This window comes from Simochromis diagramma, unplaced genomic scaffold (assembly GCF_900408965.1).
Source record: "Simochromis diagramma unplaced genomic scaffold, fSimDia1.1 OVJJ01000293.1, whole genome shotgun sequence".
NCBI classification, from domain to species: domain Eukaryota; kingdom Metazoa; phylum Chordata; class Actinopteri; order Cichliformes; family Cichlidae; genus Simochromis; species Simochromis diagramma.
This window is the reverse complement of record NW_024386801.1, coordinates 25,245,721-25,269,674: the sequence shown is the minus strand read 5'-3', so window position 1 is coordinate 25,269,674 and position 23,954 is coordinate 25,245,721. Positions and strand designations below refer to the sequence as shown.

General features: G+C 40.9%; 3 protein-coding genes across 4 annotated transcripts; all 3 read left to right on the top strand.

Moving 5' to 3' along the window:
• Positions 1-243: 243 nt before the first annotated feature.
• On the top strand, positions 244-10,601 carry LOC120730400 (drebrin-like protein). 2 transcript variants are annotated; one of them, XM_040026795.1, is made up of 15 exons: positions 244-452; positions 527-582; positions 1,718-1,830; positions 2,296-2,370; positions 2,440-2,583; positions 2,823-2,900; positions 2,993-3,105; positions 3,178-3,232; positions 3,856-3,921; positions 4,455-4,560; positions 4,638-4,838; positions 5,268-5,330; positions 6,440-6,534; positions 9,121-9,190; positions 10,026-10,601. In XM_040026795.1, exons 1-15 carry the CDS (start codon positions 370-372, stop codon positions 10,160-10,162), a joined length of 1,455 nt encoding a protein of 484 aa, XP_039882729.1. In that variant the 5' UTR covers positions 244-369; the 3' UTR covers positions 10,163-10,601. The 2 variants fall into 2 exon arrangements, with proteins under 2 accessions (XP_039882729.1, XP_039882730.1); XM_040026796.1 differs by having other exon boundaries at positions 309-426.
• A 619-nt stretch (positions 10,602-11,220) lies between these two features.
• On the top strand, positions 11,221-13,629 carry LOC120730404 (cytochrome c oxidase subunit 5B, mitochondrial). Its single transcript, XM_040026800.1, has 4 exons — positions 11,221-11,359; positions 12,166-12,236; positions 12,858-12,957; positions 13,134-13,629. Exons 1-4 carry the CDS (start codon positions 11,263-11,265, stop codon positions 13,244-13,246), a joined length of 381 nt encoding a protein of 126 aa, XP_039882734.1. The 5' UTR covers positions 11,221-11,262; the 3' UTR covers positions 13,247-13,629.
• A 4,795-nt stretch (positions 13,630-18,424) lies between these two features.
• LOC120730403 (cytochrome c oxidase subunit 5B, mitochondrial-like) lies at positions 18,425-23,818 on the top strand. The gene is made up of 4 exons (XM_040026799.1): positions 18,425-18,556; positions 22,336-22,406; positions 23,313-23,412; positions 23,582-23,818. The coding sequence occupies exons 1-4, from the start codon at positions 18,460-18,462 to the stop codon at positions 23,692-23,694; spliced, it is 381 nt and encodes a 126-aa protein (XP_039882733.1). The 5' UTR covers positions 18,425-18,459; the 3' UTR covers positions 23,695-23,818.
• Positions 23,819-23,954: the final 136 nt, after the last annotated feature.

Here is a 23,954-nt window from a genome sequence, read left to right as displayed (position 1 = left end):
TGTTTTTGTGCTTTTTGAAGGTTTTCAAGTTTTTTTCCTTTCTGTAAAAAGACAAAACAGAAACTCAGGTGAGCAGGTATGGCAAGCTCCGCCCCCAATAAGCCAACAATAACACAGATCACACCCTGTTCACCGTAACACACACACACACACTCCCTGCTCCAGAGGGTCACATGATACACTCACCTGTGTCCTGTTGCTGCTGAGCACAGGTGTGTAGGTGGGAGGAGTCACCTGGGGAGAATGCGGTCAGTCAGGTTTGGGTCCTTCGACCCGCCCGGTTAGTCTCCTCAGAGCTCAGCTGAGTTGGTGCCTGTGGGAGGTTTGCCACAGTACTGCTGGGTCGCTGCTGCCGTGCTGTGGAGGAACATGTCTGTTAATCTGAGCAAGAATGGAGCCGCGCTGATGGCCGCCTATGAGGAGGTGGTGAGCGGCAAGTCTAACACAGACTGGTGAGATAAAGTTCACTTGTGTGTCTGTCCACACCTACATCTGCTGCACACCCACACCTGTCTGTCTGTTTCAGGGCACTGTTCACCTACGAAGGAAACACCAACAACCTCCGAGTGGCACAGAAAGGAGGTAAGCACTTGGATCCAAACTTTTGATCCCTCCGAATTTATTTCCTGTGGATTTCCCCTCACTTCCTGTTTTATTTTGAAGGTCAGATCCTGTGTTCTTTGCTGTCCTTCCTCTCTGACTCTTCTCTCTGCTGGTTTCCTGCTGTGTTTGGACCTGAGGAGATGTTTGAGGTGTTCTTGCACTCCACCCTGTTTCTTGACCTCAGTTTGACTTTTTTCAGCAGTGCTGCAGTCTGTCCCTCTGTGCACATGTAAACCCTAAGACTTCCTAATGTAAGACAACCAAGTTCAGCTTTTTCCACGTGATGATCATCATGACTGTAAGAAATACACTCATCCAGACTGTCCGAGAGTATAAAACAAAGTTGTGTTCATCACAGAAAATGTCCTTTTGTTTGGACCAACTGTAAAAACAGACATTTCTAGCGTCAGCAGCAAAAAACATTTATCTCCTCCTGGGGGCCGGAACGGAGGTTTTACTGGGCTGATTCTGGCCCCCAGGCCTTATGTTTGACTCCTCTGGTCTGCTCCCAGAGTGTTTTCTGTTTCTGAGGGTTTCAGGTTAAAATCCAGGAGCAGACCGACCACATGCAGAGTAGTGTTTGCCCTAATACACTTAAAACTTATTATTAAATATGAAGCAAACATTAACAGCGTGGTTATTACAAGCATTCAGCTTCCACAGCTGAGCCACGGCTACATCTTGTGATGTACCAATAAGTTTCAGCAGAATGGAGCAGAGGCTGCAAGCGAAATATAACTGCAAGTGAAAGCAAAGAAAACCACTGGGCTCACGGCTGTGAATGCTGGTACAGCTGGTGTGTTGAAGCACACAGATAAGAATGTGCTGCTCTCAGGTGGGAAAGAAAGCAAAAGTTGCTCAGCGCTCCAAACTGGTTTGTGCAGCTGAGAAATGATGCAATGACATCACCGGCATTAAGAGTGTCAGAGGAACGTCTCCAACAAGCTGTGGAGGGTTTTTCGTGCAGCACTTGACCTCTTTATGTGTTACACAGGACGTGTGCGCAGGAACACCAGCGTAAGCCACCCTCATAACCTTCTGATCTCCAGTCTGGCCTTCAGGTGTCTGCGGTCTGATCTAAATGAGATCATGTTCTCCTTTGTGTTTTGTGTAGATGGAGGGTTGGAGGAGATGGTGGAGGAGCTGAACAGCGGGAAGGTGATGTACGCTTTCTGTCGAGTCAGGGACCCGAACTCTGGACTGCCCAAATACATCCTCATAAACTGGGTAAGACCAACTTTAACTCAAAGCTTTTTTCCTGAAGTTTTTCTTTTTTCTGAAAACCACAAATATCTGAAGATTTCAGTGTGGACGTGAAGCTCAGGACTTTTTCACAGTGAGTAATCCAGACCATTAATAAGTGAGCTCATGCTGTGGACGGATCATCTCAGACCTCTGGGGTGAAGTTTGGCTGGTTTCAGCATCTTCCAGTCACATGACAGGAAGCCCCTCAACATGTACTTTTTTTAACCCCCGTCCTCCATCTTCAGCCTGCTGATGTGTTCATATTAGCCTAGCCACCGAGTAGGTCATCGTTATATGCCCACTTCACTCCATCTTCGATCCTACAGTCAGAACATGGCATGTCATCGTTAGATGTAGAGAGCTCTGCAGACTTTACTTTCTATGAGTGTCGAGTGATAGAAGGATGCCACATTCACAGGATTGAATGGATGATTTTTGTTTTCTAAGACAGGTGAAGGTGTGAAGGACTCTCGGAAAGGACAGTGTGCCAATCACGTGAGCACCATAGCAGGTTTCCTGAAGGTGAGTCTGGCCTCTTTTTCCTGTTAATGTGTGTGAAGAGCTGCATCATTAACATGTGTGACATCACAGGGAGCCCATGTGACTGTAAACGCCCGTGCGGAGGACGACGTGGACCCAGAGAGCATCTTGGCCAAAGTGGCCAAAGCGTCCGGCGCTAACTTTAACTTCCACAAGCAAACGCAGGAGTACAGAGACGTTCCCAGAGGACCCGTGGTGAGATCACGCCGCCTGAATCGGCAGCACAGCCTCGTTTTACCATCCAATAAGCCAATATTTCATCTCACAGTGCACTCCTACCCCTGCATGAACATTAATGTAGATCTTCTTCACAGCTCAAACGCTTCTGTCTACAGAGAGAGAACGCTGAAATAAAGAATAAATAATCAGGGTTGCGCACAAAGAAGAAAAACAGGACATTTCTGTTATAATCCCTGAGCCTTTTCTCTCGTCAGGGTTCTGTGTACCGCAAAGTCAACGCTGTCGAGGAAATCCAACAAATCAACAAGGACGACTTCCGGGTCAAAGCTCAGGTTCGGTTTCAACTCCGAGTCCTCCAAGATTGTACCACAGGTTTCAGTCAGCAAAGTCACACGACTCTCTATTTCTTCTTCTTCTCCTTCAGCGGGATGAAGAAATGCGTCAAAAGGAGGAAAACATTCGAGTGGAACAGGAGAGGCAGGAGGCGGAGAGGGAGAGGATAGCGAGAGAGAGAGCTCAGCAGATCGAACAGGAGAAGTGAGTCAGACACACAAAACACAAAATCACAGAAACTCATGAAGAAGACACTTCAAGTATTTTGTGTTTCAGGCTCCGGCAGAAGCAGCGGGAGGACGAGGAGCGAGAGCAGGAACAGCAGCGTCGGGTGAGCTCAGCTTCAGCTCATTGATCCTGATTCGGTTGAGTTTATGAGCCCAGCCAGCATCACATTACTGCTCCTGATAAATTAAAAATAAATCAAATTTGGAAAACAACAGTTTTTATTTGATCACAAACAATATAAAAAACAATATTCAACATTACTATTTAACCCCTTTTTAAAAAAATTATAAACATAAATAAACAGAAATATAAAGGGGCAAAAATCCTGAAGTACACATGAATAAATTCAAACATAAAAGCAATCATAAAAGAAGTTATTAAACTGAAAACTATTTCAGATAATGAAAAGTAAATAAACAGGAAATAATGCAAAGGGTAACATGTTTTAAATTACCCAATAATAATGACATAGATATTAGTTAATTAATTGATTTTGAGGGTAAGAGAAAGATGTTTTTAACTTTTAAAGGATAAGCTAACTTATGTATTTAATTCATAAATAAATAAAAAACATATTAAGAAAGTAAAAAATACTGGATTATGAGTCATTTCTTTATTGAAACTTGATTTTAAATCCTTTTGGCAAATCACTGAGGCAGAGAAGTCTGTGTTGTGTGATGTTAAAATTATATTTAACGTGATGTATGAATAATTTCTGTGTTTCAGAATGAGCAGCTGGAGAACAGGAAGATGACGGGAATTTCCGCTGCTGCCTCGGTGCAGAAAGCTAATGTGAGCGCAATTTTGACCATAAATTCTTGTAACGTAATATCTGCTCCTGTTTCTCCCTCTAAATGTTCATTATTTATTTTCACACAGCATCAGAAACATAAAAAAATGATCACACAGGTTTAACTTTTTTGTTATTCCAGTTTCATTTTTGATCAGCTGGGTGGATGGCTCTGGATACTACATTACCCATGAGTCTCCGCAGCTGACATGATGTTCTCATAGCAACCACATTTTAATTGAGAATTCACAATGATTCAATCTGAAGATGTTAAAACTAGAGAAATGAGCATTTTCTTGGTGATTTGTTCACATTTGTTTGGCTCTGTGATTGGATGTTGCCCACCAAGACGCATCATGGGAACTGTAGTCTGCTTCACATGTTTAGTTCTACAGCCTGGAAGCCTTTACATTTTTTTACTGTAAGCCAAATTGAAGTGAACAGGAAGAGCTGAATTACAAAGGCTGAAGAGTTGCATTGAGGGAAGTGTAGGATCCTGCCTCTTTACTTTAATGTCACCCAGTTTTATTCACAGGAGGCGAAATCTCTGATTTCTCAGAGAGCGTTTAATCCCAGAGACATCTTCAAGCAGAAGGAGCAGAGCTTTGATGCTGGCGACACACCTGCTGCCTCCAGACCCGGTAAGAAACACGATGATGATAATGATGAGGATGATGATGATGATGATGGTGGTTCACCTTCACGTTTCCCCCTGCAGGGAGGCTGCAGAGTCCGTTTCTATCGCAGAAATCGTTTGAGCGAGACGTCCCGGTTCAGCCTCGGTTTCCACCATCCTCTCCTCCAGCAGTGACCCCCCTGTCTCTGATTACATCTGCTTCACCTGTGCTGCCTGTCTCACATGCTGCACCTGCCTCCACTACAGCACCAGAGAGGGCACACTCACCTGTGCAGCCTGCAGGTGAGACATATTGAGGCAGCTTTTCAACTGCAGGAGGTTCCCAGAAGGAACCACAGTTCTTTGGTGTAGAACAGAAATAAAAAATAAAGTAAGTTTTGTGGAGTAACTGTTGTTCTCACAGTTCTCACAAAACTGCTGGCCTTCAGCAGGCGTCCAGAAGTTAGCCAGTCAGAACCAAGGTGGCTTTTTATTTTTAAATATTAAGCTTTGTTAAAAATACTTTCAAATTTAGGAGTGGATTTGTGTGATGAGTAGAAAACTCGTGTTCACATAACACTGATATTTTCTTTGGATATGCTGAATCAGCTGAAAAAGTTGAGTCTGGAAACCTTTTTTATGTATTAATTTAACTGATTAGTGACCTGAACTGTGAAATACCCGCGTGTTGTGTGTATGACATGAAGTAAGACGTCCCTCCTGCAAACACAGACGCTGGTTATGGCGACGAAGACGAGTGGTCAGATGATTTTGATGAAGATGAAGCTTCACAAGGTGTGAACTTTAAAGTCATTTCATTTTAACTTTTGTTTTGTGCAATTTTGATCATTTATCAATAATCAGAGTAGTTTGAATTAGGTTTTTTTTTTATATCTTTTTCTTCCTATCCATATTTTATATGATGACCAGTTTGTCACTAACATCAACACCCACAAAAATCACTCCGAGTACATTTACACAATACTTTATACTTCTAGTATACTACATTTCAGAGTTTTCTTAGTCTTATAACTGCAGCTGAGATTTAAACACATGAATTAAAAATAGCTGCAGAACAACACCATATCAATTTAATTCCATTAATTAGTCAATGAATCTAATGTTCAGTAAATTTAAAAATAACAGACATCTCAATAATAATTAAAGCAAACAAAATAAACCTAAAACAATATGAAACCACAGAAAAGAGTCTGAATACATTAGAAAACATTAGAGTTGAAAATGTCACTTTTATCCATTTTAAATTAAATCTATAACACTGTGAAGTGAATACTAATGAATTTTTCCTCAGTGGTGCTTTTACGTTTGAAACATTAAAGACAAAAAAACAAAAGTAATTAAATATGTTAAATACTGGAAACTTAGCAGTTTAAAGTTTACACTTTGCTATATTTTCAAATTTTTTGGTTAATAAAATTAATTAATTTGAACTATTTTACATATCGAGTAAGAGTCACTGTCAGAGTTGGTGAGTCAGTGAATTTTTGAGTTTGCAGCAGCAAATGATGGACGTTAGCTGAAATAATTTGTGGTTATTCTGTGTTTGCTCCATCATGTTTACAGCTCACAGCTTGGTTTTTGTTTCGTTGGCCTTCATGTTTGTAAAGCTGTTACACCACGATTGTAGCACAGCGCTGGTTAGATAGATAGATTTGTTCACTGGCTATATCAGAATCTCAGACTATGGAACATAATTCATAGTAACATTTCTGTAACTTCTGTTTTTGAGGGTTGTAGTGTGGTGATACTTAGTACTTTTCCTGGAATTGGAGTATTGATACTTTATCCTGTTGGTACTTCTGTGTCTTTTCTCACTGTCCTGGAAAACAAAGAACACTTTTTCATCTCTAGTATTTAAAACTTGTGATTTTTATAATGTGCAGAGGGAAGTCCAGCTCAAGATGATCCATACATGGCACCGCATTCAGCCTGGAGTAACGAGGACCTGTATCAAAACGTTTCCCAGCATGCACCAGCAGTAAGTCCACTTCATCATAAGTACATTTACATGTACAACACTCCCAGTAAATATTTTCCTTAGAAATTAACAACGTATTTTGATTCTGATTCCTCCCTTAACGTCTTACTAACAGTTTGAGAAATGTGTCTGACTCAAAAACTGACCAATAGACCTGAGACTTAGTGGGTGTATCTCTGTGGTCTCGAGTAAGTGCAGTGCTGAGTTTGAGGTTGTTTGGATGACTAGATCTCAGACTTTGGCTAAAATTTGTTCTCTGTTAGAATAAACTGATACAGGGGGAGGCGTGTTTGTTCTGATCATTTTCTGAAGATGTTATACCCAAGTTTAATCATAGCAAAACACTAACCTAAACCACAGCATCTAATTCTATGTTTAACCCTGACACCAAGATTGAACCTTCAGTCATTCCTTTTAATGTGTCCCACCTCAACCAAAGAAATCATAAACAGGATTGTGTTTTGTAAAATAATGCAAAATCCCTAAAATTTGCTTACTATGACTGAAAGTGCTCTGCACAAGAATTCCAGTGTGCCTTGACTGCTAGTTTTATGCACAAATGGCAAATAAAGAACCTTGAAATGGGGAAACATACTGTGACCATGCCTCAATCAGAAAATGTTTCATTTAGCAGAAGAAATAATTCTGAATTTCCAGTGAAGCACTGTTTAAATAAATACTCTTCCAGCTGTTTCTGTTTACTTTTCCAGACGTTTGTTTTCTCATTCCAACTTTTTTCAGATATATTGGTACCATTAGATTCAGAATGAGCTCATATTTGTCATGAAATAAAATACACATACAGTGGTTTGCAAAAGTATTTGGCCCCCTTGAACTTTTCCACATTTTGTCACATTACAGCCACAAACATGAATCAATTTTATTGGAATTCCACGTGAAAGACCAACACAAAGTGGTGTACACGTGAGAAGTGGAACAAAAATCATACATAATTCCAAACATTTTTTCAAATAAATAACTGAAAAGTGGGGTGTGCGTAATTATTCAGCCCCCTTTGGTCTGAGTGCAGTCAGTTGCCATAGACATTGCCTGATGAGTGCTAATGACTAAACAGAGTGCACCTGTGTGTGACCTAATGTCAGTACAAATACAGCTGCTCTGTGACGGCCTCAGAGGTTGTCTAAGAGAATATTGGGAGCAACAACATCATGAAGTCCAAAGAACACACCAGACAGGTCAGGGATAAAGTTATTGAGAAATTTAAAGCAGGCTTAGGCTACAAAAAGATTTCCCAAGCCTTGAACATCCCACAGAGCACTGTTCAAGCAATCATTCAGAAATGGAAGGAGTATGGCACAACTGTAAACCTACCAAGACAAGGCCGTCCACCTAATCTCACAGGCCGAACAAGGAGAGTGCTGATCAGAAATGCAGCCAAGAGGCCCATGGTGACTCTAGACGAGCTGCAGAGATCTACAGCTCAGGTGGGGGAATCTGTCCATAGGACAACTATTAGTCGAGCACTGCACAAAGTTGGCCTTTATGGAAGAGTGGCAAGAAGAAAGCCATTGTTAACAGAAAACCATAAGAAGTCCCGTTTGCAGTTTGCCACAAGCCATGTGGGGGACACAGCAAACATGTGGAACAAGGTGCTCTGGTCAGATGAGACCAAAATGGAACTTTTTGGCCAAAATGCAAAATGCTATGTGTGGCGGAAAACTAACACTGCACATCACTCTGAACACACCATCCCCACTGTCAAATATGGTGGTGGCAGCATCATGCTCTGAGGGTGCTTCTCTTCAGCAAGGACAGGGAGGCTGGTCAGAGTTGATGGGAAGATGGATGGAGCCAAATACAGGGCAATCTTGGAAGAAAACCTCTTGGAGTCTGCAAAAGACTTGAGACTGGGGCGGAGGTTCACCTTCCAGCAGGACAACGACCCTAAACATAAAGCCAGTGCAACAATGGAATGGCTTAAAACAAAACATATCCATGTGTTAGAATGGCCCAGTCAAAGTCCAGATCTAAATCCAATCGAGAATCTGTGGCAAGATCTGAAAACTGCTGTTCACAAACGCTGTCCATGTAATCTGACTGAGCTGGAGCTGTTTTGCAAAGAAGAATGGGCAAGGATTTCAGTCTGTAGATGTGCAAAGCTGGTAGAGACATACCCTAAAAGACTGGCAGCTGTAATTGCAGCAAAAGGTGGTTCTACAAAGTATTGACTCAGGGGGCTGAATAATTACGCACACCCCACTTTGCAGTTATTTATTTGTAAAATATGTTTGGAATCATGTATGATTTTCGTTCCACTTCTCACGCGTACACCACTTTGTATTGGTCTTTCACGTGGAATTCCAATAAAATCGATTCATGTTTGTGGCTGTAATGTGACAAAATGTGGAAAAGTTCAAGGGGGTTGAATACTTTTGCAAGCCACTGTAAGTTCTTGGCTTCTAAGTTAATGAATACCTATATTTGTAGGCCTATTTATTGAGGTGATTCATGTATTTATTTAATCTCTTCTGGCAGATTTGGTCCTCCAGTGTTTGAGTAAAAAGTTATTGAATGAAATGATTTAAAATACTGTTTAAATGTTAATTAGCTGTTTTTGAATTTCAGGCTGATGGTATTAATTGGGATGGCAGTGGACAAGGTATCTGTGCCAGAGCTCTGTACGACTACCAGGCCGGTACGTGTACACACACACACACACACACACACACATACATGTTTTTGGTAGTTGTGGGGTCTGCCGTCTTCTCTGTGACTACTGAGGACCATCGCGTCTTGTGGTCTAACGTGTCTGAATGAAATTGGAAAGAGTCCCGAGTGTTGTTCACCATACTGATATCATGATAATAAGACTTCTGTGATATCACAACAACATTATTGTAATTGAGTTTGCACTGGGGCCTCTAGTGGCCTGTGAAGGTACAGCAGATCATTCACAGTAAATATATGACATGTTTTTATTTATCCATTTATTTGGTTTGATTATCAAATAATTATCAGTTATAGAATATTAATGATTAAATGCTTAACTAGTTGAGTTTCCACATTTTTTTTTTATAAATTTACCTGCAAATATTTGACCAAAATGTATTCTGTATTCTTCAATTGAGGAAAAATGTTTAAATGAACCATTGACTGTCACAGGGGAAAAGCTGTTAAAGAAGGATGAATCTCAATAAATGAATCAAGAAGATCAAATCTGTAAATCAAATTTGTAAAAACAGGATAATACTTTTTATTGGCTGTAAAATAAGCTTGCAGTGGTCTTACATTTGGAAAGAGCTGTTGTACCTCAACAGTGCAGTAAGCCATCCAGTTTGGTTATTATTTATCACATTTACCTGATGAAACATTGAAATGTTGTTGTTTTACATACAGATCTAAAGCTGAGTATACAGAACAGTTTCTTTCATTTTTTTTTTTTTAAATGCTTGTAATTTGAAACTTGAAACTCTTGAAAGGTGCTTCTAGAGAAACCTTTAGTTTAACTGAGTTTTCTCTCTTCCTCACAGCGGATGACACTGAGATCACCTTTGACCCCGATGACATTATTACTCAGATAGAAATGCTGGATGAGGGTTGGTGGAGAGGTGTTGGACCTGATGGGGAATACGGCATGTTCCCGGCTAACTATGTGGAGCTTATCTAGTTGTCATTGGCTCATTGTCCTGTTAATTTTAATAAAGCTGTAGGTGTTTCAGATGGATATTTTACTCACATTAACTTGTTCAGTATCACTGAATTAATAAACCTTTGTAAAAACCAGTAAACAATAAATACAGTCATTTTCAAGTGCAGTTTGAATATTGCTCTTATTTTTCTTTTCTTCTATTTGGCCAGTCTTACTAATTAATAAGAAGCATAAATTAGGTTCATATAGAGCCTTTTAATAAACTCAAGGTTGCTTTACACACAAAACTCAAATGCCTCAGTGAACAGGTGGCATTTCAGCCGAGACTGGGACTATGGACCTCAGAGGGGGCCTGCAGAGCATCTCAAGGAGGACACACAGCATGTGGTGATGCTCCTGTGTTCTTCAGGCAGTCACTGACTTTCTTACAAAACAGTTCTTATATTTAAAAAAAAAAGTTATTTTGTCCAGATAGTTTGGAGTCTCTGAAAATGTGGGGAAAAACTGCTCTCCAGTCAGAAGAGTTTCAAATATAAAAACTGTCTTTGTCAGAAAAGTTCTTCAGTTCCCGGTTTTTTAATTATTATTATTTTATTTCCATACCTCTTTTAAATATCTATGTCAATTTTAATTAAATTTATTATATTATTTTATATTTATTACAATATTCATGTATTATTATTATTTTAATGTCCGTCCTTGGTTTTAATGTTGTCATGTTTCATAATATCTGTCTTTTGTGTTTTATTACCTGTTTTGAGCAGACTGTACTTTAGGAAGGAGTATCAGGGCCACATTAAGAAAAGAAAAGTCAAGTATTTGAGAATAAAGTTGAAATGTGGAGATGATCATTGTTGTTTCAAGACATGTTTGCTGTAATCTCTACAAACGCCTAGATGAGATAGATGAAACGAACTGATCAGCCGTCCTGTGATCCATCATCCATCCTCTTTATAGTACGAGGCTGTGACCATCGATAACCATCTGTCCACGACCAGCTGTTTCCTTGTTACTTTATTTGTGCTGAATAAAGTTTGTTTGTTTTTTTTTAAAGCAGCGCGCTGCTGCTCTGACGTCATTTCCGTGCGCCTGGCCTCCCTGACAGTGAAGAAGGAGAAATGGCTGCAAGGTTACTGCTCCGCTCCGCCGTTAGAGCCGCGGCAGCCTGCCGCTCCGCCCGGACCCCCGCTTTGAGCCGCGGCATGGCGGCAGGAGGTGAGCCACTAGCCGGCACAGAACACCCGGAACCCACCGGGAACAGGCGGCTTAGAGAGGGTCTAATCCGCGGGGAGGTCGGAGGACGCCGAGCGCTTCCTATCCTGGTGACGGCTCCTCTCGGATCAGACTTCATTTTAATATCCTCCGATTTATTAAAAACCGTGTGTTGGCTGATTGTTTGACTTGTAGATTTAAAAAGTCTTAATAGATCAGAATTTAGTAATCATGACGGTCAATACGGTGAGATTTAAAACCTAAAATATATTTTATATCTGAAACAATTAACGTGTCATATTTTAACCTTCTCCATGAAGGTCCCTGAACGTCTCATCGGTATGAAGATTAAACACATGAGAGAGTAACGGAAGTTGTCATTGGTTTGGTTTGCCGATCGAAGTGATCAGTAAGATTGTAATGGTATCGATAAACATACCATTTTAACTTGCAGAGTTTCCCAGAAACCTGAATGATTTGTATGTTATCTGGAACAGCTAAAGGCAGTGATCAATGCATATTTAAGGTGCTGTGTGTGACCATGACTGACGATGATCAATAAAGTGAATCAGAGTGACGTGAATGAAAACATCAGATCAAACATTTCAGTTTTACACTGAGATGTTTTAATGTCTGTGAGAGAAACATGTGCTGCTTAAGGTTTCACAAACTCAGCAACTCACTGAGGTCATAAGAACCTGTAATAACGTGTGCTGTAGTCATGTGACCCACAGGGAGTCCACACATTAGCCTGTTCTGATGATCAGTGTTTGCTTTGAAGCTCATTAATCACACTGTGCTGTTCACAGGGATTCCCACTGATGAGGAGCAGGCCACCGGGCTGGAAAAGGTCATCATGAAGGCCATGAAACAGGGCGAGGTAAGACAGCATACCGACGCACAGGAATTCTGACATCATGTGCTCCAGAAACATGAAAAACGTAGTTTAAAAAAAACAGCATTAGAAAAAGAAGAGCGTGATGCGGATTCATCTTAACACAATATTTCACACAGACCAGAAATTAAATCAAGATTAAAATCATTAAACATCAAATCTGAGGAGAAACGAGCAGACTCAAGCTGTCGGTGTGTCGACATATTTCAGCAAAACTATAAAACATTTTTATTTTGAGTAGTTACTGATTTTGTTACTCATAATAATATTTATTTTTAGTATTTTTGGGCTTGTTTAAGTTTGTATTAATATTTGTTAATGTATTCTCGATTATTTGTTTATTTTCATATAGCAGTTATTTGATTAACATTAGTTTTCTGTGTTTTGCCTTTTTATTAATGATTAATAATTATTTTGTGGTATATTCGCTGCTCGGCTCATTTTCAAATATTAATATAAATTATTCCGTCTGCAGCTCAGCCTCAGCTGATCTGAGGTCAGCCTCTGAGTCGTGTGAATCGTTCTTGATGAACAATGAATTTTGAAATGAAACTGATGTTGAATACTGTCACGCCCCGACTCACCTCACTCCTCCCCCTCCTGTAGGACCCCTTCAACATGATGAAGCCAAAGCACTATGCAGGCTCCAAGGCCGACCCCCACCTGGTTCCCTCCATCACGAACAAGAGGATTGTGGGATGCGTGTGTGAGTTGTTGTTTCCTGTTTGTAAGCGTGTGTGAGTGTCGGCCACGGCTTTCTCAGGCGAGGGTTAAACTTTGCCCCGGGCTCAAAGATGGGCGGGGCATAATCCTCACTGGGGAAACCTGAGCGTGCGTGTGACGTGCAGGTGGCACCGCTCTCACCCAGTTTCCTGTGTGCAGGTGAGGAGGACAACACGGCCGTGGTCTGGTTCTGGCTCCACGAGGGTGAGGCCCAGCGCTGCCCATCTTGCGGCTCCCACTACAAGCTGGTTCCCCACGAACTCCCCCATTGACTCACCACCACCTCCTGCGGAGCAAGCGGCACTGTCCGCTTCTCGCTGTCTCCTACTTGACGTACCTGCTGACCTCATCAGTCATTGCTTACACGTTACATGTACTCGGGATCAGACACGTTCGGGGAACAAAGAGTTTCTTCAGACATTTCCATTCAGTCAGTTTACACACACACAATTGTACTGCACACGTTACACTCCTCCCACCTCCCAGAAGCAGCAATAAACGTAACTTCCTGTTTGTGGCTGTCTCTGAGTCTTCTTCCTGTTTTTCATAGTTAATGTGTTTAATGTGATTAATGTGTTTTACATCGAACTTCTAGACTTGTTCTTGTAGTTTGAGTGAACTGTTCCTTTAACAATAAAGATCTGTTTATCCTGAATCAGCTGACTCAGTCTTTTTATTACCATATTTATGATGTCACGGATACAGTAGCAGCAGCTGTTTGTAATCGACATGCTGTCATAATAATGACCTGAACGGCAGCATGTGGCAGTGATGACGGGACTGCAGTGTACGTCCCACTGAGCCTGAAAAACAAGGTCACACTATATAATGCAGCACATGACTGAAGGCCTAATTCCTCTGATTAAATAAGAAACTTATTTTATATTAAGTTACTTTGTAATCATATTTACCTACAAATACTTAATACTAGAATAAGGAGGTGAGCAGTCAGGTTACACAGGAAATTCATCATTACACTAAGTATATTTAAGCAGTGCATGCTTTCAGCATGTTTAAAGAAACACAGTTTTTAGATATTACTTCATAAGTAAGCTGTGTTTTTCAGGGTGTGGGCCATATCAGTGGATTAACCTGGCCCAACTTCCAGGTGCTTTACTTTGCTGTACATGCCTTTTGAAAGGTAACTGATGGTGATTGTGGAAGATTTAGTCAGACTTGTCTCCATCATTATAACCTCACATACTCCCTGCACTTACATAATTATTTCTTTTCTTCCTGTAAAAATGTGGCCATGTTATTCCCGCGAGTCTATCTTTAATGATGTGACATCATCACACTGTAATTTCAAAACACACTGAAATTCTGTGTTTCCCCCCCACCCATGTGCTTCATACAACAATAATTAAAAGATTAAAACACTGAAATATTAAAAACTGAAGCTCCACCTGTGTGGATGATGTCACTGATGGTGGATGTTCTGAGCTACTGATGCAAACATGTCTGGCGGTGGTGGAGGTGTGGTCTGGATCAGCAGGCTTGAGGGACAATTCCAGGGAGGCTGGCATGCCAGCTGCAGCTTGTTCATGCCTTTCCTGTGCTGTGTGATATGGAGACAGTTGGAAAGCTGTACTGATCAACAGTTAAAGCGGTTAACAAGCACACTTGTTGCGAGTGGTGACTGAGGTTCACACTGGTTCTCTAAAATGCAGCTGACTGACAGGTCAGAAAACTGATCAGTGATGTTCATGAGCTCTTCATCAGGCCTATCTGAACACACTGATGACCTTTGACCTTTTAGAGTGAGCGGTTTAAAGTTTCTGTGTGAGAAACACAGACCTTATATCACCATATCGCCCCATTAGAGCACTTCACTCTCAGACTGCAGCCTTACTTGTTGTTCCTAGGGTATTTAAGAGTATAATGGGAGGGAGAGCCTTCAGTTTTCAGGCCCCTCTTCTGTGGAACCAGCTCCCAGTTTGGATTCAGGAGACAGACACTATCTCTATTTTTAAGATTAAACTTCAAACTTTACTTTTTCATAGAGCATATAGTTAGGGCTGGATCAGGTGACCCTGAATCCTCCCTTAGTTATGCTGCAATAGGTGTAGGCTGCTGAGGGATTCCCATAATGCACTGGGAGTGTTTGTTCTTCACTCACTGTTGTTTAGACACCTCTCTGCATTTAATCATTAGTTATTATTAATCTCTGGCTCCCTTCCAGAGCATGTCTTTGTCCTGTCTTCCTCCCCTCACTACCAACCAATCGCAGCTACGCTTGGTTCTGCTGGAGGTTTATTCCTGTTAATAGGGACTTCCCACTGTCGCTGTTCAAGTGCTTGCTCATAGGGCGTCATATGATTGTTGGGTTTTCTGTGTATTATTGTACAGTCTTTACCTTACAGTATAAAGCACCTTGAGGTGACTGTTGTTGTGGTTTTGTGATATTTAAATAAAAGTGAATTAAATATTTCTGTTTAGCCTGAATTCTTTTACATTTTTTCAACAAATAAAAGGAACAAACACTTTTTTTCTAACTGGACACGCCCCAAATGAGTGATTGTAAGCAAAGCTCTCTGAGATTTAAATGTGATTTAATTATTGCTTCGACAGTCTTCAGGGAGCGCAACTGTGAACAAGAACAAGAGGCAGGAGGGAGAGAGGAGAAAACAATAGGTGTGTGTGTGATTTATTTCATCACATCACATATCACAGGTTAAACATGTAAAAATGAAGAGCATGATGCTGGACATGCAGTGAGCATCATAGAGAATTCATAACAGTCATCTTATTTCCATAGTGGAAACTGAAGAGCTCAGCTGGAGAAGAGGTGAAGAACATGGATGTATGAATATTTACAAAGTTCTTTGAATATTATCCTGTCTTATCAGTTTTCAGTGAACAGACCAAAACCCCTCACAGACCCAAAATAACCAAATCACATTTTGTATTCACCCAAAACATTTAACAAACTTTATTCTGAAATGAAACTTTTTGACATTTATTCTCTGATATTTGGTCTTCAGCTCGAGTCTCCATTAATGGGAATATTTCTTGATTCAACTTTTCTTCTGTTTGCATCAAATTCCATGAAAATCAAATCAAAGTGTTAATCAGAGTCCTGATAATCAGATTCTACAGAAAACACGGAGACTGTAGAGCAGGGGTCCCCAATCCTAGTCCACGAGTGCCGGTGTCCCTGCAGGTTTTAGATGTGTCCTTGACCCATCACAGCTGATTTAAATGGATAAATTACCTTCTCAACATGTCTTGAAGTTCTCCAGAGACCTGGTAAAGAACTAATCATGTGATTCCGGTGCGTTGACCCAGGGTGAGATCTAAAACCTGCAGGGACACCTGTTGGATCTTAACAACGTTTCAAGTAGAGCTTCAACATGCAACAAGAAGAAATGGGAGTGAGACAAAACATTTTTTTGAGCATACAGTTTATTGAAATAAATTGGCTGTTTTACAGCTGATCAAAATTTTAGGACCACACCTCCAAAGAAACCTGTAAACCCCCCAAAATACAAATCAACGTTCCAAACATCAACTCAGTAATGAGTAGCTCCACCATTATTGTTGATCACTTCAGAAATTTGTCGCGCCATGCTTGATACAAAAGTTTTTATGAGGTGGTGAAGACGGTCGCACGAGGGGTACCTACTGTCTGGAACTGTTGTCCATTTTTGTAAACTTCCCTTGCTATCCATCCACAAAAGTTCTCAATTGGATTTAGATCAGGGGAACATGCAGGATGGTCCAAAAGAGTGATGTTATTCGCCTGGCAGAAGTCCCTTGTCCTGCAGGCATTGTAGACTGTAGTGTTGTCCTGTTGAAAAATCTAGTCGTCACCACACAGATGAGGGCCTTCAGTCATGAGGGATGCTCTCTGCAACACCTGGACATAGCCAGCGGCCGTTTGACGGCCCTGCACCTCCTGAAGCTCCATTGTTCCACTGAAGGAAAAAGCACCCCAGATCATCATGGTTCCCCTTCCTCTGTGGCACATAGAAAATGTCTCAGGTGGGATCTACTTGTTAAATATTTTTCATCAAAGAATAAAACTTTCTTCCACACTTATATTGTCCAATGTTTGGTCCTCTCTTGGAGAAGAGGTCTTGAAGACGATTTTTGTTTTTCAAGCTCTTCGGTCTTAGCTTGCTGTCTGGTGGTTATGGGGCTGCAGGTGGCACCAGTAACGGCCCTAATTTGAGTCGAGGATCACCCAGTTTCTTCACTGACAGCCAACTGGAGCTCAGTGCTGGTGAAATTATTTTGGTCTTCCTCTTGACTTTTTTGTTCAGTAACACTCAGGATCATTTAAGAAATTCCAAATGACTGTCTCACTGTGTATCACCTCAGCAGCGATGGCGTGCTGCGAGAGAACCTCTTAAGCCCCAAGCCTAACTGATCTCCTGCCTTTTGCCCCCGTATCAGGGGGCATTGGGGCTTAAGAGGTTAATAAATAATCTGGATCTTACAACTAAAGTTTTTATCTGATGTAAAATGTATAGAAATCATACATATATACCAACAAGACTGTGTACATCACTGTCATAACAGCGTTTGTTTTCATTCAAAGGCTTTATGGCTTTTCCTGTAATACCTGGTGGGCCGGTCTCTAGTCAAAATGCCCGGGCCGATTTTTTGTTCCAGTCCAGCCCTGGCCTGCACAGTCTTGTGTCTGTATTGATCTGTTCTGTCTGGTGTTGTACTGTCTGTGTTTTGTTTTTTGCAATTTTTGCAATTTTGCACATTGCACTTTATGTAGTCCTGTGTTGATTGTCTGTTATATGTCACATATAGCACCATGTACTGCAGTGGTACAGCACTGTGTACATGTTTGGAATGACAATAAAGCCACTTGACTTGTCTTGTCAAGCTGAAGCAGATCATTGTCACTATTAACTCCTGTGTATAGAGTGTGATCCTCAGATGTCGTTCTGGGTTCTTCTGTGACCTCAATGAGTCACTGATGTCCAGGTTGTTCCAGGTTTCATCCATGTGTGGCTCATGGCCTGACTGATGATGTGAGAAGTTGTGTGTCTTATTTTGAAATAAATATTTACACATTACCATAGCGACCAGAGAGCATAAAAGGTCAGAGAGGAGGATGCTACTCTCAATGGTGTTGGCGCATTTCAGGGGGAAGCTGCTAATAAAGTTACACAATTACATAGTGAATTCATGTTATTATACTTACAAAATACCACAATTTTTGCCTTGTCGTATCCTTTTTTTTTTTTGTTATATATAATCCGCAGCGCCTTTTAGCCTTAAGGCTTTGTCGGGTTTTCTTTGTAGTGCACCCTGAGGCATGCACCTGAGGACAGGTGGGCTGTAACACACACGTCACATTATGAACTGATGCTGATGTCACATATTGTAACCTCCTGAATCTGGAGATCCACAGGTGGCGCTAGTGCACCTCAAAGCTGCCAATAAACAAAGAAGAAGAAGAAGAACCGGTCCACAAATATGATGTCATCACCGATCGACCTAAGTGATCACTGAAGAAGGAGAAATGGCTGCAAGGTTACTGCTCCGCTCCGCCGTCAGAGCCGCGGCGGCCTGCCGCTCCGTCCGGACCCCCGCTCTGAGCCGCAGCATGGCAGCAGGAGGTGAGCTCCAAGCCGGCACAGAACACCTGGAACTCGGCGGGAACAGGCGGCTTAGAGAGGGTTTAATCCGCGGGGAAGACGGAGAACGCCGATCGCTTCCTGTCCCGGTGACAGCGCCGCTCAGACAAGACTTCATTCAGAACAAATATAAATGACGGATCGGCTCATTTTAAAACGATTAAACGGTCCAATCAGTAGATTTTAATAAACCCATGTTCAGATCGGCACACTTTAAAGGACGGAACACCGGAAATAGCCGCGGAAAATTAGCTGGGTTTTTTTGTTGTTTTTTTTAACTTTATTTAACAAACAATGAGTATACAACATACGAACAGATGAGGTATACAAAACAACAGAACATGAACACACAAAGCCAGGGGTAAAAGAAAAAGGTAACAATTATAAGAATACACGCAAAAATTCACATACATATATTGTTTTGAGAGCCTTTTTGTTGGTGGAGTCTGATATTGATTGTATGTACATTTCCACATCCTTAAAATAATGACAGAAATATGGTGTTTTGTTAGCAAACTTACATTTATGGATAAAAAATTTCGCTAAAAGTATTAACAAATTTATCATAAAAAAATCATACTTCTTGGGGAACTTAAACAAACAGAATAAAACATTTTCCCATCGTAAAGAAAACTCCCTTAAAATATGGACAATAACAAACCTGCTAAATTCCTTCCAGAATCTCTGTGTAAAAGAACAGTACCAAAAAAGATGTGTCACAGTTTCTGGATGATCCCCACAGAAAGTACAATTAGTATTTATGTCCCTTTTAAATTTTACCATGTAGTGACTGGCTGGATAACATTTATGTAGAATTTTAAATGAGACTTCTTTTACCTTATTTACAATCAAATATTTATGGGGGACCATCCAGACTGTCTTCCACTTGATATCTGGAACAAATCGGTTCCAATAACATATTATATATGGGAGAGAGACGATATCTTCTTGGAATAAACTACGTATTCTCTTATTGCTGTTACCAAGTTCCTGTGAAAAGCAGATTTTTCCTATTGGTGACTCAGCTGGATCAGGGAGAGTGACTGAGGTAGAGATCGAGCTGTCAGTGTTTTTCTATAACATTAAAGTCCCTGAGGGTATGGCATCAAGAACCATTGAGAATTCCTGAACACTGATTGGAAAATTATATAGTGCAATAAAGTCGTCGTATGTAAGTAGTTGTCCCTCTTTACTAACCAGCTGAGCCACCAATAGGATCCCATTTTGGATCCAAGTTTCCAGGAAAAGTGATTTATTTTTATATAAAATATCTCTGTTGTTCCAGATAAGGTATTTGTGAGGTGAGAAGTTGTGTTTATAAATGAGGGTCCACGCTAAGAGGACCTGCTTATGGAAGGATGAAAGCTTTACAGGGAGTTTCTCAACATTGTAATTACAATTTAAAATAAAATTAAAGCCACCAAAACGAGAGAAAATATGATATGGTATAAAGTTCCAGATAGAGGTAGGGTTTTTAAGAAAATGTTTAGCCCAATTAATTTTGAAAGTGTTATTTAAAGTAGAAAAGTCTAAGACGTTAAGCCCACCTGATTCGTACTTATTCATCACAACAGTTTTTCTAATATAATGCGTACGGTTTTTCCATATAAAATTAAAGAGCATACGGTCAATATCTTTACTAATTTTCTTATCCAGATGTAAGGAGAGAGCAGCATATGTTAATCGGGATATCCCTTCAGCTTTAGTAATTAACACTCTACCTTTCAAAGACAAGTCCCTTTGCAGCCACCGGTTGAACTTTTTTAGGGTTTTCTGTATAATTGGAGTGAAGTTTGAAGAGCATCTTGATTTTTGGTCTTTGGATATTAACAGTCCCAAGTATGTGACTTCTTGTTTAACAGAGATATTACAGATAGTATTTGCAGGGCAGTCTTTAATTGCTAGTAACTCACACTTTTTAAGATTTAGGCATAAACCAGAGGCCTCAGAGAAATCACTAATCACAGTAAGAGCTGGTGGGATTTGGTTTGCATTCTTCAAGAAGAGTGTGGTGTCATCGGCTAACTGGCTGATGACGAGCTCCTTATCAGCTATGGTGATTCCTTGTACAACACTGTTTGAAATATTAGTTGCAAGAATTTGTGTACAAAGTAAAAATAAATATGGTGAAATAAGACATCCTTGGCGAATAGCACGTTTCAGGTCAAATCTCGGGGTGGAGCCGTTAATCATTTTAATAGAACTATTGCCATTTGTGTATAAGGTTTTGACAGCTTTACAGAAAAACTTGCCAAAGCCAAATTTTTCCAAACAGTGGAAAATAAATTGATGTTCAATTGTATCAAAAGCCTTATAAAAATCCAGGAAGAGAATGGAGCTATTGTCAGGTATCAGATCAGAGTAATCGAGTAAATCCAAAACCAGTCTAATGTTATTAGAAATGTGTCTGTTTCTCATAAAGCCTGATTGTGTCTCATCAATAATTGTTTCCAAGACCTCTTTAATTCTGTTAGCAAGTATTAAAGCCATAACCTTATAGTCATTATTGAGCAGGGAGATGGGTCTCCAATTATCAATAAAGAGTAAGTCTTTGTTTGGTTTTGGAATAAGTGTTATGAGACCTTGAGTAAGAGAGGGAGGGAGGGTGTTATTCTCTATACTTTCTGTAAAAACCTGCAGTAAAAATGGAGCCAGGAGATTAGAAAATGATTTATAAAACTCTGCAGTCAAACCATCTGTGCCGGGAGATTTATTGGCCTGAAAATTAGCTGTTCTCAGCAGCGTTAGCAGATGGTTGGCTTCGGGAGGTCAGAGTTCAATTTAACAGTTAATTATTAGTCAATTATTCAATTATACAAACGCTCGGTTAATCATTTACATTACTGCTTTCGGATAGTAATGAATATCTTCTCTGGTTATAATTATCTAATCTGATTGATTATTGATTGATCTTTTATTCGGAAAAAATCTGCTTTGTGATGATTTTAATAAATGACCAAAAAACAAAGTAAACTTTCACCCGAAGACAGAATCTCACATAAATGTGTGTGAATATGAAATGTAAAGAAGACATGAACAGGACGAAAAGAGCTCAGACTGGCTTAAATTTAAATGTTTAAAGAAGTCCCCAAAGTTTGATTCTGTTCATCTGGACGTAGCGTTTTCAGTGGGAGAAACGTTTCGTCACTCGTCCAAGTGACTTCTTCAGTCTCAGCTGACTGCAGGTTTCCTCAGTCTTATAAACAGTGCATTTGCATAATGACTGAAACGGTCATTATGCAAATGCACTTGGACGAGTGACTAAACGTTTCTCCCACTGAAAACGCTACGTCCAGATGAACAGAATCAAACTTTGGGGATTTACTTACCTGGATGATTGAGCATGCATCAAGATGTTTAATGAAGTCATTGTGTTTCTGAGCATGAAGTCTGCAGACAGCCATGTGTTTTTCCACCTGTGTGTGTGTGCGGCAGCATGAGCTTACTGTAAACTCAGATCAAAATGAACAATAAAGTATGTTATTATTTTCTAAATAAAATAAAGCAGAAACATTTAAACTTTGAATTTTTCCTCATAAGTAAAGTATATTCTGAATTTTCTCCACCAGCCTTTAATGGTTTTCTTGGCACGCTGTGAGGAACGTTTGATGCTTTATTTCTCATTTTTGTCAGTATCTTGTGAAACAACGTAAATGTAAACACTTTTTAAAAAAATATCCTGTTTTTCTTTTAAACAAAGTATTGGTTTATGTGTATAAATGAAGATGAGGTGAAGATGAAGGCTGGTTTTGTGTTCACAGGGATTCCCACTGATGAAGAGCAGGCCACAGGGCTGGAGAAAGTCATCATGAAGGCCATGAAGCACGGCGAGGTAAGATCGTTGAGTTCATTCAGCCCCGTTTGACCTGACGGGTCTCTGGGGTATCTCAGGGTATCTCAGGCTACGTTCACACTGCAGGCGAAAGCGTATCAAATCTGACTTTTTTGACCCTATGCGACCCATTTCTGATCATGGCATGACAGTGTGAACAGCGCAAATCGGATCTGGGTCACTTTCGTATGTGGTACTGAATCCGATACATATCTGATGTTTTAGAAAGCGACTGCTGTTTGAATGGTCATGTCGCATTAAATCCGTCTTTTATGTCACTGACATAAGACAGACGCCAATTATCAGCGCAGGTGAAGCGCCCGATAAAACATCACGAACGCTTCCTGGCCATCCAGTGTAGATGTCAGTGAAACTGTTGGGAAGACAACGTTGGAGAAACATGAACATTTTATTTGTACTGTATAATCTGCAGATTCTGACAGAAATCTGCAGCTATCCTTTGAAGCACCGCTCCTCTAAAACAGCAATAAGGATAATTATTAGGCCATTTGTAAATAACAAAATAACTTTATAACTTAAAGCAAAATTGGGAAACGTAAAGTCCGAAACAAGTCTTTATATTAACGGCCATCAGTCAAACAGTACTGTTGGGTCTGGGTCTAAACAGAGCGCGTTGTGTGTGACGTCTTCTTTTGCGCATGCCGGCCGCTTTGAGGGTTCACACTAGAGCGCGTTTGCTGTCACATTTTATTTGTAGTGTGAACGAGCAGACACAAAAATTGGATTTGATCAACAAATCGGAATTGAGCATTAAGACCTGCAGTGTGAACGTAGCCTAAGTTTTCCTCCTCCTGCACATGAAGATGATGAAAGATAAACTTTGAGATGAAACTGATGTTGAATACTGTCACGCCCCGACTCATCTGACTCCTCCCCCTCCTGTAGGACCCCTTCAACATGATGAAGCCAAAGCACTATGCAGGCTCCAAGGCCGACCCCCACCTGGTTCCCTCCATCACGAACAAGAGGATTGTGGGATGCGTGTGTGAGTTGTTGTTTCCTGTTTGAAAGCGTGTGTGAGCAGCGGCGGCTTTCTCAGACGAGGGTTAAACTCGCCTCCGGGCTTAAAGGGGGTGGGACTTATTCCTCACTGGGAAACCTGAGCATGCGTGTGAGTTGCAGGTTAGGGTTCTCACCCAGTTTCCTGTGTGCAGGTGAGGAGGACAACACAGCCGTGGTCTGGTTCTGGCTCCACGAGGGTGAGGCCCAGCGCTGCCCGTCCTGCGGCTCCCACTACAAGCTGGTTCCCCATGAGCTCCCCCACTGACCTGCCTCCTCTTCCTCCTGCGGAGCAAGCGGCGCTGTCTGCTTCCCACCTTCTTCTACTTGACATACCTGCTGACCTCATCAGTCGTTGCTTACACGTTACATGTACTCGGGATCAGACACGTTCGGGGAACAAAGAGTTTCTTCAGACATTTCCATTCAGTCAGTTTACACACACAATTGTACTGCACACGTTACACTCCTCCCACCTCCCGGGAGCAGTCAATAAACTTTAACTTCCTGTCAACCTGCTGTCTGTGT